At 42.6% G+C, this 20,719-nt stretch overlaps 1 protein-coding gene across 1 annotated transcript in view; it reads right to left on the bottom strand.

The window, feature by feature from the left end:
* kdm4b (lysine (K)-specific demethylase 4B) overlaps positions 1-20,719 on the bottom strand; it is a 40,735-nt gene that overhangs the window by 16,791 nt on the left and 3,225 nt on the right. The window contains exons 3-7 of the mRNA XM_056414995.1: positions 8,913-8,962; positions 8,063-8,166; positions 6,515-6,652; positions 3,178-3,374; positions 65-303 (exon numbers count right to left, since the gene is read on the bottom strand). Coding sequence (XP_056270970.1) covers positions 65-303; positions 3,178-3,374; positions 6,515-6,652; positions 8,063-8,166; positions 8,913-8,962 — 728 coding nt within the window. The remainder of the gene's footprint in view (positions 1-64; positions 304-3,177; positions 3,375-6,514; positions 6,653-8,062; positions 8,167-8,912; positions 8,963-20,719) is intronic.

Consider the following 20,719-nt stretch of genomic DNA (forward strand, 5'->3'; position numbering starts at 1 on the left):
GAACACGAGGAGCGGGTCAGAGCTTCGGCCCTCGTGGAAGACGAGTACGACGGCACAAGCTCACCCTGGAGCTCGGGGTGCTCGGCTCCTCGCGCCGCCGCCTGCTGCTCCTCGCGCTCCATGGCCTCCAGGGTCAGCATGGCCTCCTTGGCCAGGCGCTCCTCGCGCTCCTGCCTCCGCTGGGCCTCGCGCTCCTCCACCTGCCGCTGGTACTCGGCAGCGTTCAGCTCGATGCCCTCCTGGGCCAACACCTTCACCTCCTCCAGCTTCAGGCGGCGCACCTGCTTCATCTTCTGCAGGGCCCTGTGGGGGGAGCAGGTCACCCTCTCAGGTCGGATACTTTGACCTCTCACCCTCTCGGGTCGGATACTTTGACCTCTCACCCTCTCGGGTCGGATAGTTTGACCTCTCACCCTCTCGGGTCGGATACTTTGACCTCTCACCCTCTCGGGTCAGATACTTTGACCTCTCACCCTCTCGGGTCGGATAGTTTGACCTCTCACCCTCTCGGGTCGGATACTTTGACCTCTCACCCTCTCGGGTCGGATAGTTTGACCTCTCACCCTCTCGGGTCGGATACTTTGACCTCTCACCCTCTCGGGTCGGATACTTTGACCTCTCACCCTCTCGGGTCAGATACTTTGACCTCTCACCCTCTCGGGTCGTATAGTTTGACCTCTCACCCTCTCGGGTCGTATAGTTTGACCTCTCACCCTCTCGGGTCGGATACTTTGACCTCTCACCCTCTCGGGTCGGATACTTTGACCTCTCACCCTCTCGGGTCGTATACTTTGACCTCTCACCCTCTCGGGTCGTATACTTTGACCTCTCACCCTCTCGGGTCGTATACTTTGACCTCTCACCCTCTCAGGTCGTATAGTTTGACCTCTCACCCTCTCAGGTCGTATAGTTTGACCTCTCACGTCGTATACTTTGACCTCTCACCCTCTCGGGTCGTATACTTTGACCTCTCACCCTCTCGGGTCGTATAGTTTGACCTCTCACCCTCTCGGGTCGTATAGTTTGACCTCTCACCCTCTCAGGTCGTATAGTTTGACCTCTCACCCTCTCGGGTCGTATAGTTTGACCTCTCACCCTCTCGGGTCGTATAGTTTGACCTCTCACCCTCTCAGGTCGTATAGTTTGACCTCTCACCCTCTCGGGTCGTATAGTTTGACCTCTCACCCTCTCGGGTCGTATAGTTTGACCTCTCACCCTCTCGGGTCGTATAGTTTGACCTCTCACCCTCTCGGGTCGTATAGTTTGACCTCTCACCCTCTCGGGTCGTATAGTTTGACCTCTCACCCTCTCAGGTCGTATAGTTTGACCTCTCACCCTCTCAGGTCGTATAGTTTGACCTCTCACCCTCTCGGGTCGTATAGTTTGACCTCTCACCCTCTCGGGTATGGAGGACTCAAAATGACTTAAGTATAAATAAATAAATAAATAAATGCATGAATAAATACAAGAATAAATGAATAAATGCTTAAATAAATGTTTAAATAAATAAATAAATGCTTAAATAAATGTATAAATAAATAAATACAAGAATAAATGTATAAATACAGAAATAAATACAGCAATTAATATATATAAGTTATAACTCAACAGGACATCATTAAATAAATGTATTTCTACATTTCTGTATTTCTTCATTTATTTATATCTCTATTTATGTGTCCACACGTATTTCTTCATTTATTTATGTGTGACATTTACGTGTCCGTATATTCAAATGAGCTGGGCGGTCCGAACCTCATTGTTGAACAGGATTGGTCAAGTCAGGAGCAAGACAGAAGCAATCGATCCCTAGCACTTGGATCTGTAGACGAACAGCGTTTATTATGCATTCTTGTCTGTACATTCTAAATACTACTGTTGAGTCACGGAATGTAATTTAAGGATGTTTTCAGCAGAGAAGTTAGTTGTTTAAGCATCAAATCTGTGGTCGGTTTATCGAGATTCAGCCTAATAAGGATATGCGACGGTGATTTGAGGTCCTGCTCATGGGACCAGTGAGCTCAGGCGGTCAGCGCTGTGTGGCCGCCGAGAGAAGCCTGATCTCGGCAGGACTTATTGAAATGCTCCGCTGGCTCTGGCGTCTCCGTGGCGGCTAAACATGAGATATAATTAGGTTTTGAGGATCTAAAGAGCACAACGAGTTTATTATTTACTAAAGATAACGTTACGTCAATTTGACTGAGGTTAAGATTCATAACTTCATATTGTAGCGACCCTGGGTCAGGAAAGCTACGAGACGTTGTATATTTATTATCGTTTATTCGTAGCCTCGCCAAACAACAGTGAACACCGCAACACATTCTACTCCACTGTAAATTATTTTACAGTGAATAATTTGAGTAAATTCATGCGCAAGAACAGTTGATGTGGTGACGTCACAAGACCAGAAAGACCGTCCTCGTCCTCGAGAGTCTGGACTCCCAAAACCAGACTCCAAAGACCAGACTCCAAAAGAACACGAGTCTGTACTCAGTGTTCTTGGAATTGATAAACGGCTGAAGTCAAAAAGCTGTCGAGGCTAACTTCTGCTAACGGTGAGCTGAGCGAGTCAACTTCAGCGTCATGTGCCAGGCAGAAATAGTAGAGCACAACACACCAGGTGCATCACACTCCTGTGACCAATCATGCTTTAGACAGAGGTTGGGACCGCCCCAGCTCATTTGAATATACGGACACGTAAATGTCACACATAAATAAATGAAGAAATACGTGTGGACACATAAATAGAGAAATAAATAAATGAAGAAATACAGAAATGCAGAAATATATTTATTTAATGATGTCTTGTTGATTTATAACTTATATTTATTCATTCCTGTATTTATTTATTTATTTATACATTTATTTATTTATACATTTATTTAAGCATTTATTTATTCATTTATACATTTATTTAAGCATTTATTTATTTATTCTTGTATTTATTCATGCATTCATTTATTTATTTATTTATACTTAAGTCATTTTAAGTCCTCCATACTCGGGTCGTATAGTTTGACCTCTCACCCTCTCGGGTCGTATAGTTTGACCTCTCACCCTCTCGGGTCGTATAGTTTGACCTCTCACCCTCTCGGGTCGTATAGTTTGACCTCTCACCCTCTCGGGTCGTATAGTTTGACCTCTCACCCTCTCGGGTCGTATAGTTTGACCTCTCACCTTCTCAGGACGTTGGCCCTGTGGTGGACCCGGTGCTCCCTCCAGCTCTCCAGCTCGGGGCAGCTGAGCCCGGTGGCCTTCAGGTGGTCCAGCACCGTGGTGTCTTTGCCCTGCTTCCACAGCTCGTAGCGGCTCGGCTGCAGGCAGCGCACAAACACGTCCATGGAGATCTTCACCATGTCTTTACGGCAGGAGCACTGCAGGAGAGCAAGAGGGTCAGAGGGTTAGAGGAGAGGACACTGCTGCTCTACAGGAGCTCTGGTGGTCTCCAGGTGGACCAGAGGAGAGGACACTGCTGCTCTACAGGAGCCCTGGTGGTCTCCAGGTGGACCAGAGGAGAGGACACTGCTGCTCTACAGGAGCCCTGGTGGTCTCCAGGTGGACCAGAGGAGAGGACACTGCTGCTCTACAGGAGCCCTGGTGGTCTCCAGGTGGACCAGAGGAGAGGACACTGCTGCTCTACAGGAGCCCTGGTGGTCTCCAGGTGGACCAGGAGCTTCATTTGATGGATGAGGAAACAAAGGCAGGCGGTGGGAACACGAGCTGCGTCGCTACAGAGATTCCTGAGGACGGGATGCTTCCTGTTGTATAATTGAACCTCATTCAATGTTTATGACGAGTCTTTACTGCCCACTCAAGAGGTTTTACTCTTTGCAATGAACAATTAAACATTAATCGCATTAATTATGACACACCTGACAGACCTGGACTTCCTCCTTCTCACATCCCAGAATAGAAAGTTAAATGTCTGCAGACAGTGGTTTTTAAATCACATCACCGCGGCGTGAAAGGAGCACTTTGGGCCGAGCCATTAGAAACCGCTGCGTCGGCAGCTGGAGCCACGAAGACGTCGGCGTGGACCTCGAGCTTCAGTCTGCAGCTTCTTCAGAGCACCATGACGAGCCCAGTGGCGACTAAAGATAGTAACAATACATCCTTTAACCTGGAGGCCGTACATCCCGCTGAGGCCAGCGGCCTCTGCAGACGACAACCACTCACAGCCTCAGACTGCAGCCGTGAGTTATTCTGCTGACGAGAGGAGAAGCCGGAGGAGGAGGCGGGCGACAGAAACACTTTTATTTTGTGTCTGTAGAATAATAGAACTATTATCTCACGAGTTGTACCGAGAGCCTCGAGATCAATTACTGGAAACACGGAAACTCCTAAAAACAATATGGAGTGGGAGATGTGGAGGAGGAGGAGGAGGAGGAGGGATCATGAAACCTTTAGCAACTCGCCCAGAAACTACAAACGCAGAAGAACATTAAATCAATAAGTGTTGCACTTGGCAACATGAACTGTTATCACTAAAGGAGATAACGGCTCGTTTTATTCTAATGAAACTATTACGAGGTTTTGGAGATTCTGTCCATCCTCGAGGACCAAGACAAATGACTCTTTATTATCATATAAAAGCTTAATTAGAGGCGGGGGCGTGGCCCGAGTCGCCGGCTCCTCGTGAGATGCAGCATCACGTCGGCGTGAAGAAGAGCTTCAGCCGTCTGTCAGAGCTCTGAGCTCTGTGACAGACGGCTCTGGCCGAGGAGGACAGAGGACACAGGAATGTTGCTTAAAGAAGATGCAGAACGTGTTGAACACCTTCACATCATAAATTCTCCGGCTGTGACGGGACAACGTCTCTGCGGCTGCACTCATGTTTTATGGTTTCAATGCTGACTGATGAACCACAGCAGCTGCTGCACATGCTGCAGAGGACCATAAATAAACCGGCCGCTGTAGAAATGTTGATTAATAAGTAGAAAACAAAGCGTACGTCTACTCCGCTGCATCCAGAGTGTTTCCTCTGGTAAATGTCAGCAATAAGTCGACCGTCTAATCTCACTGTGGCCAGAAGACGGTCCTTCATCGTCATGTGGCTGCCCTCTGGTGGCAGTGCATGGTATTGCACGGCTTGCCTTGGAGCTGAAGGGGGCAGTAATCATCTTTTCATGGTTCTTACCGCGTATATAAGCCGGTAGCTGCAGTAACGATATGTTGTACTACGACCACACATCTGAAATAATGCACGTAGTCTCGAGACATCAGGGATGTCACAACATGGTTATGTGTAAACAGCGAGTCGTCTGCTACTTTCAGGATGAAGAGTGATTTAGTCCGAGAGGTTTCTGCTTTAGACGGAACGAGGCGTTCAAGGACCGGAGGACGGGCCAGAGAGCAGAGAACGTGAGCGACACAACGACCGCCCGGCTGCACGGCCCTCGTCTCCAGCTCCTCTCCGCCGCTCTGAGGCGTCACCACAGAGCCTCGAGGGCGGTGAGAACACGCCTCTAAGCCACGGCGTCATCGCCAGGTGAAGGGAACACAGCAGAGCGACACGCAGACGGCCAGACGGTCCGCCTGCGGCCAGGAAGACGTTCATCTGGAGCCCCGTCGCTCACGGCCCTGTTGGCGCTGACGAAGAGGAAGAGGAGGATGGGAGGCGAGGAGCCAAAGGAGTGAACAGATGAACGTTTGAAGAGCAGCGGGAGAAAAATTAAGAGAAGACCAGAGGAGCTCAAGACTCTCTGCTTCTGCCACGAACAACGGCTAGGTTATGACTACAAGAGAGAAGGTGATGACTACAAGAGAGAAGGCTATGACGACAAGAGAGAAGGTGATGACGACAAGAGAGAAGGCGATGACTACAAGAGAGAAGGCGATGACTACAAGAGAGAAGGCGATGACTACAAGAGAGAAGGTGATGACTACAAGAGAGAAGGCGATGACTACAAGAGAGAAGGCGATGACTACAAGAGAGAAGGTGATGACTACAAGAGAGAAGGCTATGACTACAAGAGAGAAGGCTATGACTACAAGAGAGAAGGCGATGACTACAAGAGAGAAGGCGATGACTACAAGAGAGAAGGCTATGACTACAAGAGAGAAGGCTATGACTACAAGAGAGAAGGCTATGACTACAAGAGAGAAGGTGATGACTACAAGAGAGAAGGCTATGACTACAAGAGAGAAGGTGATGACTACAAGAGAGAAGGCTATGACTACAAGAGAGAAGGCTGACTACAAGAGAGAAGGCTATGACTACAAGAGAGAAGGTGATGACTACAAGAGAGAAGGCTATGACTACAAGAGAGAAGGCTATGACTACAAGAGAGAAGGTTATGACTACAAGAGAGAAGGTGATGACTACAAGAGAGAAGGCTATGACTACAAGAGAGAAGGTGATGACTACAAGAGAGAAGGCTATGACTACAAGAGAGAAAGTTATGACTACAAGAGAGAAGGTTACAACTAGAGGACCATAAGGTCTGTTGGGTTCATGCTCAGCTTGTGACCTTTGACCCTGCCTAGGTGCCCTGACCTCCTCCGCGTGTCTTACCTGCGTGGCCATCTTGCCGTAGTCGACCCAGCGCAGCGTGGCGAAGTTGGTGGACTCGGCACAGTTGAAGCCGTGGTTGAAGCCGGCGTGGTATCCGTAGGGAAAGGTGACCATGAACTCTCCTTCATTCTGGGTGATCTGCTCAGCAACAGGGACAACACGCTTTATAAAAACATACAACTAAAAAACACTTATTAATATGGTAATTTATTTGCATTTATGGGCTTTTATTTTGTAGAGGCTAAAAGATCTTATGAAAACTTCTTACACAGAAAACTTTCAAGGTGAGTCCCAATGTCCCGTTCATTAAAGTATTATCCAACTCGAAACTATATTCTATCATTACTCATTATCCAACTCTAAACTATATTCTATCATTACTCATTATCTAACTCTAAACTATATTCTATCATTACTCATTATCCAACTCTAAACTATATTCTATCATTACTCATTATCTAACTCTAAACTATATTCTATCATTACTCATTATCTAACTCTAAACTATATTCTATCATTACTCATTATCCAACTCTAAACTATATTCTATCATTACTCATTATCTAACTCTAAACTATATTCTATCATTACTCATTATCCAACTCTAAACTATATTCTATCATTACTCATTATCTAACTCTAAACTATATTCTATCATTACTCATTATCTAACTCTAAACTATATTCCATCATTACTCATTATCCAACTCTAAACTATATTCTATCATTACTCATTATCTAACTCTAAACTATATTCTATCATTACTCATTATCCAACTCTAAACTATATTCTATCATTACTCATTATCTAACTCTAAACTATATTCTATCATTACTCATTATCCAACTCTAAACTATATTCTATCATTACTCATTATCTAACTCTAAACTATATTCTATCATTACTCATTATCTTAGTCTAAACTATATTCTATATTTTTACTCGGGGGGTCTTACGGAAGCCGAGTGCGGAGCGTCTTCCTCTGAGCTCTCAGTTATTCTGAGAAGGTTTTAGGATGTTAAGCACATTCTGTTTTAACGTCTTCAGCCCGAATGTGTGGCTGTGAAGTCTGGAGCCTGAAGACCTGGAGCCTGAAGACCTGGAGCCTTGAAGTCTGGATCCAGGTCTTCAGGCTCCACATGGAGCCCGGCGCAGTGACAGGATGGAGGCTGAGAGTCAGCAGAGGTATAACTTCCTTTTTACTCTGCAAGACGGTTTTATTTTTACACTCGAGTGAGAGCGGTGCTGTAGGGGAGCAGCACGCTGAGGTAATGACCTTTATTAGTTTGCGCCCTGTGAATAATTATATTTACTACTGAAGAGAACAAGAACAGAAAGAATGCCACTCAACCTCCTGATGGACACAGCGTGATGTCACCAACTAACCATGCTCCGTCTACGACGATTATAAATCAATCAATCAATAGGTCAGAAGAGCACGGGGAGAATGGAGTGATGAGTAATGAGTCTATCAGAGGGAGCAAGCTGACGGAAACACAGAGCGCTCCTCACGCTGCAGCTGCTCCTCCCATGACACCCGGACTCACCCGGTCAAAGGGAATGCCGTATTTCTTCAGGATGGAGGGAGACAACAGCGTCATCTTGTGGCGAAGGAAGGCGTCACAGCCTTGGGAGCTCCCGGGGAAGAAGCCTGAAGGGGCAACACAGCATTTAACCCACAACCCAGATACACCAGATACACCAGATACACCAGATACACCAGATACACCAGATAGACCAGATACACCAGATAGACCAGATACACCAGATAGACCAGATACACCAGATACACCAGATACACCAGATACACCAGATAGACCAGATACACCAGGTACACCAGGTACACCAGATAGACCAGATAGACCAGGGACACCGAGATGAAACCAGGAGGCTCTACCACTCCAGACTAAACTCATCCTCAGGTGACGTATCCACTCAACACATGTTAGAGAAGTAAATATGTAAACGATGCCAGATAAGCTTTGCTGATTAGGCTCAAAACACGCAGCAGAGGTGAAGCTGCGTCTCCTTTATTAATTTATTCATGACGTTGACGCCCACAGCCAGAGGAGCGTGAGCGATGACATCACTGCAGCGGGAACACGACTCGGTCTCATTAGACCATGAAAAACAACATTTGAGGATTTACTGTTTTGGGACGCCCTCGTGGACGAGAGAGAGAGCTGTTAATGTTAAAAAGAGCAGCAACAAGATGAGAAGACAGACAATAGATTTGATTGTCTTCATTTAAAACATCAATCAAAACGATTTGGACCTAAAACGACTTCTGATACAGTCGACTGGTCAAACACATCACCACTCAGGGGGAGGGAGGAGGAGGGAGGGAGAGAGTGAGGAGGGAGAGAGTGAGGAGGGAGGAGGTGTGGTGAGGCTCACCTTTGGCCAGCCGCTCCAGCCTCTTGCCGTGCTCAGGTGGGATGGCGTACCTGAGGACAGAAGTCACCTGTTAGTCTCCTGAGTCACGGACGTGATGTCGACTGGCAACAACAACACAAGGTTTACTCCCGTGTACCCCAACTACTCCAGTGTACCCAAACTACTCCAGTGTACCCAAACTACTCCAGTGTACCCAAACTACTCCAGTGTACCCTAACTACTCCAGTGTACCCAAACTACTCCCGTGTACCCCAACTACTCCAGTGTACCCCAACTACTCCAGTGTACCCAAACTACTCCAGTGTACCCAAACTACTCCAGTGTACCCAAACTACTCCAGTGTACCCAAACTACTCCAGTGTACCCAAACTACTCCAGTGTACCCAAACTACTCCAGTGTACCCCAACTACTCCAGTGTACCCCAACTACTCCTGTGTACCCCAACTACTCCAGTGTACCCCAACTACTCCGTGTACCCTAACTACTCCTGTGTACCCCAACTACTCCAGTGTACCCCAACTACTCCAGTGTACCCCAACTACTCCAGTGTACCCCAACTACTCCAGTGTACCCCAACTACTCCAGTGTACCCCAACTACTCCAGTGTACCCCAACTACTCCAGTGTACCCCAACTACTCCAGTGTACCCCAACTACTCCAGTGTACCCAAACTACTCCAGTGTACCCAAACTACTCCAGTGTACCCCAACTACTCCAGTGTACCCAAACTACTCCAGTGTACCCAAACTACTCCAGTGTACCCCAACTACTCCAGTGTACCCCAACTCCTCCAGTGTTCCCCAACGTGTACCCTAACTACTCCTGTGTACCCCAACTACTCCAGTGTACCCCAACTATTCCAGTGTACCCCAACCACTCTAGTGTACCCCAACTATTCCAGTGTACCCTAACTGAACATTAACAACCGTTTGGGTGTTTTCCTCTTTAACCTGAGCTCTGTGACCTTTAACCTGAGCTCTGTGACCTTGTTGGACTCAACGAGTCACAGGACGTCACCAGAGGTACAGGAATGAGGGACCAATGTACCGTGACATCAAATATTTATTCCTAAAGCCGAGTGGGGGAAGCCAGCAGCCCAAATATGACGTGTGAACTTATTACCACGCTCTGTATTACTGAAATATATATATGTATATATATATATATGTCCTCCAGGCATCTCAGAAAATGGACAATATGGAGGGGGGGGGCTGTTTGAAACCGAGAAAGAAAAGAGAGATGTGGTAGAGAGAGAAACACATGGAGCCACACTGCCATCTGCAGACAGAAGCTAGAGCTGCTGCTCCTCCTCCCTCCGTGTTAAACTAAATTAATCAGTCAATCAGCATGGCTCCTCCCCCAAGGCCACGGTTGCCATAACAGCAACACGTTTGTCACTCCACAGCAAAGACAGAAATACACAAAGAGCACACACACCACATGAAGAGTTAAAACACACACACACCACATATAGCGTTAACACACACACACACACCACATGAGGTAACACACACACACAATTGTAAGGTTGAGAGGTTCACCTGTCTGAGTGAGTATTGTTTATCTATGTTGGGGTTGCATGGCAGGTGGAATTAAGCGTGTTCTACTCACATTAGGCGTGTTCTACTCACATTAAGCGTGTTCTACTCACATTAGGCGTGTTCTACTCACATTAGGCGTGTTCTACTAACATTAAGCGTGTTCTACTCACATTAGGCGTGTTCTACTCACATTAAGCGTGTTCTACTCACATTAGGCGTGTTCTACTCACATTAAGCGTGTTCTACTCACATTAGGCGTGTTCTACTCACATTAGGCGTGTTCTACTCACATTAGGCGTGTTCTACTCACATTAAGCGTGTTCTACTCACATTAAGCGTGTTCTACTCACATTAGGCGTGTTCTACTCACATTAGGCGTGTTCTACTCACATTAGGCATGTTCTACTCACATTAAGCCTGTTCTACTCACATTAAGCGTGTTCTACTCACATTAGGCATGTTCTACTCACATTAAGCCTGTTCTACTCACATTAAGCGTGTTCTACTCACATTAGGCGTGTTCTACTCACATTAAGCGTGTTCTACTCACATTAAGCGTGTTCTACTCACATTAAGCGTGTTCTACTCACTACTAACAGTGTATAGCATACAGCTAACGGTGGATAGCAGCCAGCTAACGGTGGATAGCAGAAAGCTAACAGTGGCTAGCAACCAGCTAACATCACCAAGAATTGATGCTATATGCAGATCTTCAGCTCAGCATTTCTCTGACTGGTTCTCAACCTTTGGACTCCAGAGGATTCATAATAAACTTCATCATATCTTCTCACTTCTCTTCGTCAGCCTCGACTGAACCCATGAGCTCCGAGGGAAATCCTTCATCTGACAGCCGAGTGTTGGAGGTGATGGAGAGAGTTCAGCAAGGACAATAAAGAGGAGAGGAGTGATGAAAGTGACATATATATATGTAGTGACAGGCTGCTCAGGCTGAGCTCTGTCACAGTTCCTCTGCTGTAGCCGTCGTCATGGTTACGAGGTCTGACTGATGGGAGTTTCGGGGAATGGATCTAATTTCACAAACGGCTGCACTACGAGAGGAGGAGAGAGTTTTAAGGGCTCGGCTTAACAGAAAGTAATTACCACCACACATAAGGGAAAGAGAACGACTCTATCCCAGAGAAGTGAGGCTGGTGGCTCGGAGCCGCGAGAACAAAACGGAGAGAATTAAAAGAAAAGAACGCATCCATCCAAAAATAAATGTGTGAAAGTTAGTGGAGGTATAAAGATGTTAATGTGCTGCAGAACGCAGACTCAGGCCGGCCACACACACACCACAAACCACACACACACACACACACACACACGGTACATTATGTGTGATGATGACCATGTTGGTACATTATGTGTGATGATGACCATGTTGGTACATTATGTGTGATGATGACCATGTTGGTACATTATGTGTGATAATGACCATGTTGGTACATTATGTGATGATGACCATGTTGGTACATTATGTGTGATGATGACCATGATGGTACATTATGTGTGATAATGACCATGTTGGTACATTATGTGATGATGACCATGTTGGTACATTATGTGATAATGACCATGTTGGTACATTATGTGTGATGATGACCATGTTGGTACATTATGTGTGATAATGACCATGTTGGTACATTATGTGTGATAATGACCATGTTGGTACATTATGTGTGATGATGACCATGTTGGTACATTATGTGTGATAATGACCATGTTGGTACATTATGTGTGATGATGACCATGTTGGTACATTATGTGTGATGATGACCATGTTGGTACATTATGTGTGATGATGACCATGTTGGTACATTATGTGTGATAATGACCATGTTGGTACATTATGTGTGATGATGACCATGTTGGTACATTATGTGTGATGATGACCATGTTGGTACATTATGTGATAATGACCATGTTGGTACATTATGTGTGATAATGACCATGTTGGTACATTATGTGTGATGATGACCATGTTGGTACATTATGTGATGATGACCATGTTGGTACATTATGTGATGATGACCATGTTGGTACATTATGTGATGATGACCATGTTGGTACATTATGTGTGATGATGACCATGTTGGTACATTATGTGATAATGACCATGTTGGTACATTATGTGTGATGATGACCATGTTGGTACATTATGTGATGATGACCGTGTTGGTACATTATGTGTGATAATGACCATGTTGGTACATTATGTGTGATGATGACCATGTTGGTACATTATGTGTGATGATGACCATGTTGGTACATTATGTGATGATGACCATGTTGGTACATTATGTGATGATGACCATGTTGGTACATTATGTGATGACCATGTTGGTACATTATGTGATGATGACCATGTTGGTACATTATGTGTGATGATGACCATGTTGGTACATTATGTGTGATGATGACCATGTTGGTACATTATGTGTGATGATGACCATGTTGGTACATTATGTGTGATGATGACCGTGTTGGTACATTATGTGTGATGATGACCATGTTGGTACATTATGTGATGATGACCATGTTGGTACATTATGTGATGATGACCATGTTGGTACATTATGTGTGATAATGACCATGTTGGTACATTATGTGTGATGATGAACATGTTGGTACATTATGTATGATGATGACCATGTTGGTACATTATGTGTGATGATGACCGTGTTGGTACATTATGTGATGATGACCATGTTGGTACATTATGTGTGATGATGACCATGTTGGTACATTATGTGTGATGATGACCATGTTGGTACATTATGTGATGATGACCATGTTGGTACATTATGTGTGATAATGACCATGTTGGTACATTATGTGTGATGATGACCATGTTGGTACATTATGTGTGATGATGACCATGTTGGTACATTATGTGTGATGATGACCATGTTGGTACATTATGTGTGATGATGACCATGTTGGTACATTATGTGTGATGATGACCATGTTGGTACATTATGTGTGATGATGACCATGTTGGTACATTATGTGTGATGATGACCATGTTGGTACATTATGTGTGATGATGACCATGTTGGTACATTATGTGAGATGACCATGTTGGTACATTATGTGTGATGATGACCATGTTGGTACATTATGTGTGATGATGACCATGTTGGTACATTATGTGTGATGATGACCATGTTGGTACATTATGTGTGATGATGACCATGTTGGTACATTATGTGATGATGACCATGTTGGTACATTATGTGATGATGACCATGTTGGTACATTATGTGATGATGACCATGTTGGTACATTATGTGTGATGATGACCATGTTGGTACATTATGTGTGATGATGACCATGTTGGTACATTATGTGTGATGATGACCATGTTGGTACATTATGTGTGATGATGACCATGTTGGTACATTATGTGATGATGACCATGTTGGTACATTATGTGTGATGATGACCATGTTGGTACATTATGTGATGATGACCATGTTGGTACATTATGTGTGATGATGACCATGTTGGTACATTATGTGTGATGATGACCATGTTGGTACATTATGTGTGATGATGACCATGTTGGTACATTATGTGTGATGATGAACATGTTGGTACATTATGTGTGATGATGACCATGTTGGTACATTATGTGATGATGACCATGTTGGTACATTATGTGTGATGATGACCGTGTTGGTACATTATGTGTGATGATGACCATGTTGGTACATTATGTGATGATGACCATGTTGGTACATTATGTGTGTTGATGACCATGTTGGTCCATTATGTGTGATGATGACCATGTTGGTACATTATGTGATGATGACCATGTTGGTACATTATGTGTGATGATGACCATGTTGGTACATTATGTGTGATAATGACCATGTTGGTACATTATGTGTGATGATGACCATGTTGGTACATTATGTGTGATGATGACCATGTTGGTACATTATGTGTGATGATGACCATGTTGGTACATTATGTGTGATAATGACCATGTTGGTACATTATGTGTGATGATGACCATGTTGGTACATTATGTGTGATAATGACCATGTTGGTACATTATGTGATGATGACCATGTTGGTACATTATGTGTGATGATGACCATGTTGGTACATTATGTGTGATAATGACCATGTTGGTACATTATGTGTGATGATGACCATGTTGGTACATTATGTGTGATGATGACCATGTTGGTACATTATGTGTGATGACCATGTTGGTACATTATGTGTGATGATGACCATGTTGGTACATTATGTGTGATGATGACCGTGTTGGTACATTATGTGTGATGATGACCGTGTTGGTACATTATGTGTGATGATGACCATGTTGGTACATTATGTGTGATGATGACCATGTTGGTACATTATGTGTGATGATGACCATGTTGGTACATTATGTGTGATAATGACCATGTTGGTACATTATGTGTGATGATGACCGTGTTGGTACATTATGTGATGATGAACATGTTGGTACATTATGTGTGATGATGACCATGTTGGTACATTATGTGTGATGATGACCATGTTGGTACATTATGTGTGATGATGACCATGTTGGTACATTATGTATGATAATGACCATGTTGGTACATTATGTGTGATGATGACCATGTTGGTACATTATGTGTGATAATGACCATGTTGGTACATTATGTGTGATGATGACCATGTTGGTACATTATGTGATAATGACCATGTTGGTACATTATGTGTGATAATGACCATGTTGGTACATTATGTGTGATGATGACCATGTTGGTACATTATGTGTGATAATGACCATGTTGGTACATTATGTGATGATGACCATGTTGGTACATTATGTGTGATAATGACCATGTTGGTACATTATGTGTGATGATGACCATGTTGGTACATTATGTGTGATGATGACCATGTTGGTACATTATGTGTGATAATGACCATGTTGGTACATTATGTGTGATAATGACCATGTTGGTACATTATGTGTGATGATGACCATGTTGGTACATTATGTGTGATAATGACCATGTTGGTACATTATGTGTGATGATGACCATGTTGGTACATTATGTGTGATGATGACCATGTTGGTACATTATGTGTGATGATGACCATGTTGGTACATTATGTGTGATAATGACCATGTTGGTACATTATGTGTGATGATGACCATGTTGGTACATTATGTGATGATGACCATGTTGGTACATTATTGTGATGATGACCATGTTGGTACATTATGTGTGATGATGACCATGTTGGTACATTATGTGTGATGATGACCATGTTGGTACATTATGTGTGATGATGACCATGTTGGTACATTATGTGTGATAATGACCATGTTGGTACATTATGTGTGATGATGACCATGTTGGTACATTATGTGTGATGATGACCATGTTGGTACATTATGTGTGATGACCATGTTGGTACATTATGTGTGATGACCATGTTGGTACATTATGTGTGATGATGACCATGTTGGTACATTATGTGTGATGATGACCATGTTGGTACATTATGTGATGATGACCATGTTGGTACATTATGTGTGATGATGACCATGTTGGTACATTATGTGTGATGATGACCATGTTGGTACATTATGTGTGATGATGACCATGTTGGTACATTATGTGTGATGATGACCATGTTGGTACATTATGTGTGATGATGACCATGTTGGTACATTATGTGTGATAATGACCATGTTGGTACATTATGTGTGATGATGACCATGTTGGTACATTATGTGTGATAATGACCATGTTGGTACATTATGTGTGATGATGACCATGTTGGTACATTATGTGTGATGATGACCATGTTGGTACATTATGTGATGATGACCATGTTGGTACATTATGTGTGATAATGACCATGTTGGTACATTATGTGTGATGACCGTGTTGGTACATTATGTGTGATGATGACCATGTTGGTACATTATGTGTGATAATGACCATGTTGGTACATTATGTGTGATGATGACCATGTTGGTACATTATGTGTGATGATGACCATGTTGGTACATTATGTGATGATGACCATGTTGGTACATTATGTGTGATGATGACCATGTTGGTACATTATGTGTGATGATGACCATGTTGGTACATTATGTGTGATGATGACCATGTTGGTACATTATGTGTGATGATGACCATGTTGGTACATTATGTGTGATGATGACCATGTTGGTACATTATGTGATGATGACCATGTTGGTACATTATGTGTGATGATGACCATGTTGGTACATTATGTGTGATGATGACCATGTTGGTACATTATGTGTGATGATGACCATGTTGGTACATTATGTGATGATGACCATGTTGGTACATTATGTGTGATGATGACCATGTTGGTACATTATGTGTGATGATGACCATGTTGGTACATTATGTGTGATGATGACCATGTTGGTACATTATGTGTGATGATGACCATGTTGGTACATTATGTGTGATATGACCATGTTGGTACATTATGTGATGATGACCATGTTGGTACATTATGTGTGATGATGACCATGTTGGTACATTATGTGTGATAATGACCATGTTGGTACATTATGTGTGATGATGACCATGTTGGTACATTATGTGTGATGATGACCATGTTGGTACATTATGTGTGATGATGACCATGTTGGTACATTATGTGTGATGATGACCATGTTGGTACATTATGTGTGATGATGACCATGTTGGTACATTATGTGTGATAATGACCATGTTGGTACATTATGTGATGATGACCATGTTGGTACATTATGTGTGATAATGACCGTGTTGGTACATTATGTGTGATGATGACCATGTTGGTACATTATGTGTGATGATGACCATGTTGGTACATTATGTGATGATGACCATGTTGGTACATTATGTGATGATGACCATGTTGGTACATTATGTGTGATGATGACCATGTTGGTACATTATGTTGATGATGACCATGTTGGTACATTATGTGTGATGATGACCATGTTGGTACATTATGTGATGATGACCATGTTGGTACATTATGTGTGATGATGACCATGTTGGTACATTATGTGATGATGACCATGTTGGTACATTATGTGTGATGATGACCATGTTGGTACATTATGTGATGATGACCATGTTGGTACATTATGTGTGATGATGACCATGTTGGTACATTATATGTGATGATGACCATGTTGGTACATTATATGTGATGATGACCATGTTGGTACATTATATTGATGATGACCATGTTGGTACATTATGTGTGATGATGACCATGTTGGTACATTATGTGTGATGATGACCGTGTTGGTACATTATGTGTGATGATGACCATGTTGGTACATTATGTGTGATGATGACCATGTTGGTACATTATGTGTGATGATGACCATGTTGGTACATTATGTGTGATGATGACCATGTTGGTACATTATGTGATGATGACCATGTTGGTACATTATGTGTGATGATGACCATGTTGGTACATTATGTGTGATGATGACCATGTTGGTACATTATGTGTGATGATGACCATGTTGGTACATTATGTGATGATGACCATGTTGGTACATTATGTGTGATGATGACCATGTTGGTACATTATGTGTGATGATGACCATGTTGGTACATTATGTGTGATAATGACCATGTTGGTACATTATGTGTGATGATGACCATGTTGGTACATTATGTGTGATGATGACCATGTTGGTACATTATGTGTGATGATGACCATGTTGGTACATTATGTGTGATAATGACCATGTTGGTACATTATGTGATGATGACCATGTTGGTACATTATGTGTGATGATGACCATGTTGGTACATTATGTGTGATGATGACCATGTTGGTACATTATGTGATGATGACCATGTTGGTACATTATGTGTGATGATGACCATGTTGGTACATTATGTGTGATGATGACCATGTTGGTACATTATGTGTGATGACCATGTTGGTACATTATGTGATGATGACCATGTTGGTACATTATGTGTGATGATGACCATGTTGGTACATTATGTGTGATGATGACCATGTTGGTACATTATGTGTGATGATGACCATGTTGGTACATTATGTGTGATAATGACCGTGTTGGTACATTATGTGTGATGATGACCATGTTGGTACATTATGTGTGATGATGACCATGTTGGTACATTATAATATGATGATAATGTGATATTGATGTTGGTACATTATGTGTGATGATGACCATGTTGGTACATTATGTGTGATGATGACCATGTTGGTACATTATGTGTGATGATGACCATGTTGGTACATTATGTGTGATGATGACCATGTTGGTACATTATGTGTGATGATGACCATGTTGGTACATTATGTGTGATGATGACCATGTTGGTACATTATGTGTGATGATGACCATGTTGGTACATTATGTGTGATGATGACCATGTTGGTACATTATGTGTGATGATGACCATGTTGGTACATTATATGTGATGATGACCATGTTGGTACATTATGTGATGATGACCATGTTGGTACATTATGTGTGATGATGACCATGTTGGTACATTATGTGTGATGATGACCATGTTGGTACATTATGTGTGATGATGACCATGTTGGTACATTATGTGTGATGATGACCATGTTGGTACATTATGTGTGATGATGACCATGTTGGTACATTATGTGTGATGATGACCATGTTGGTACATTATGTGTGATGATGACCATGTTGGTACATTATGTGATGATGACCATGTTGGTACATTATGTGTGATGATGACCATGTTGGTACATTATGTGTGATGATGACCATGTTGGTACATTATGTGTGATGATGACCATGTTGGTACATTATGTGTGATGATGACCATGTTGGTACATTATGTGTGATGATGACCATGTTGGTACATTATGTGTGATGATGACCATGTTGGTACATTATGTGTGATGATGACCATGTTGGTACATTATGTGTGATGATGACCATGTTGGTACATTATGTGTGATGATGACCATGTTGGTACATTATGTGTGATGATGACCATGTTGGTACATTATGTGTGATGATGACCATGTTGGTACATTATGTGTGATGATGACCATGTTGGTACATTATGTGTGATGATGACCATGTTGGTACATTATGTGATGATGACCATGTTGGTACATTATTGTGATGATGACCATGTTGGTACATTATGTGATGATGACCATGTTGGTACATTATGTGTGATGATGACCGTGTTGGTACATTATGTGTGATAATGACCATGTTGGTACATTATGTATGATAATGACCATGTTGGTACATTATGTGTGATGATGACCATGTTGGTACATTATGTGTGATAATGACCATGTTGGTACATTATGTGTGATGATGACCGTGTTGGTACATTATGTATGATAATGACCATGTTGGTACATTATGTGTGATAATGACCATGTTGGTACATTATGTGTGATGACCGTGTTGGTACATTATGTGATAATGACCGTGTTGGTACATTATGTATGATAATGACCATGTTGGTACATTATGATAATGACCATGTTGGTACATTATGTGTGATAATGACCATGTTGGTACATTATATTGATGATGACCATGTTGGTACATTATGTGTGATGATGACCATGTTGGTACATTATGTGTGATGATGACCATGTTGGTACATTATGTGTGATGATGACCATGTTGGTACATTATGTGATGATGACCATGTTGGTACATTATGTGTGATGATGACCATGTTGGTACATTATGTGTGATGATGACCATGATGGTACATTATCTGTGATGATGACCATGTTGGTACATTATGTGTGATGATGACCGTGTTGGTACATTATGTGTGATGATGACCATGTTGGTACATTATGTGTGATGATGACCGTGTTGGTACATTATGTGATGATGACCATGTTGGTACATTATGTGTGATGATGACCATGTTGGTACATTATGTGTGATGATGACCATGTTGGTACATTATGTGTGATAATGACCATGTTGGTACATTATGTGTGATAATGACCATGTTGGTACATTATGTGTGATGATGACCATGTTGGTACATTATGTGTGATAATGACCATGTTGGTACATTATGTGTGATAATGACCATGTTGGTACATTATGTGTGATAATGACCATGTTGGTACATTATGTGTGATAATGACCATGTTGGTACATTATGTGTGATGATGACCATGTTGGTACATTATGTGTGATGATGACCATGTTGGTACATTATGTGTGATAATGACCA

Source organism: Pseudoliparis swirei, chromosome 5 (assembly GCF_029220125.1).
Source record: "Pseudoliparis swirei isolate HS2019 ecotype Mariana Trench chromosome 5, NWPU_hadal_v1, whole genome shotgun sequence".
Lineage (NCBI taxonomy): Eukaryota > Metazoa > Chordata > Actinopteri > Perciformes > Liparidae > Pseudoliparis > Pseudoliparis swirei.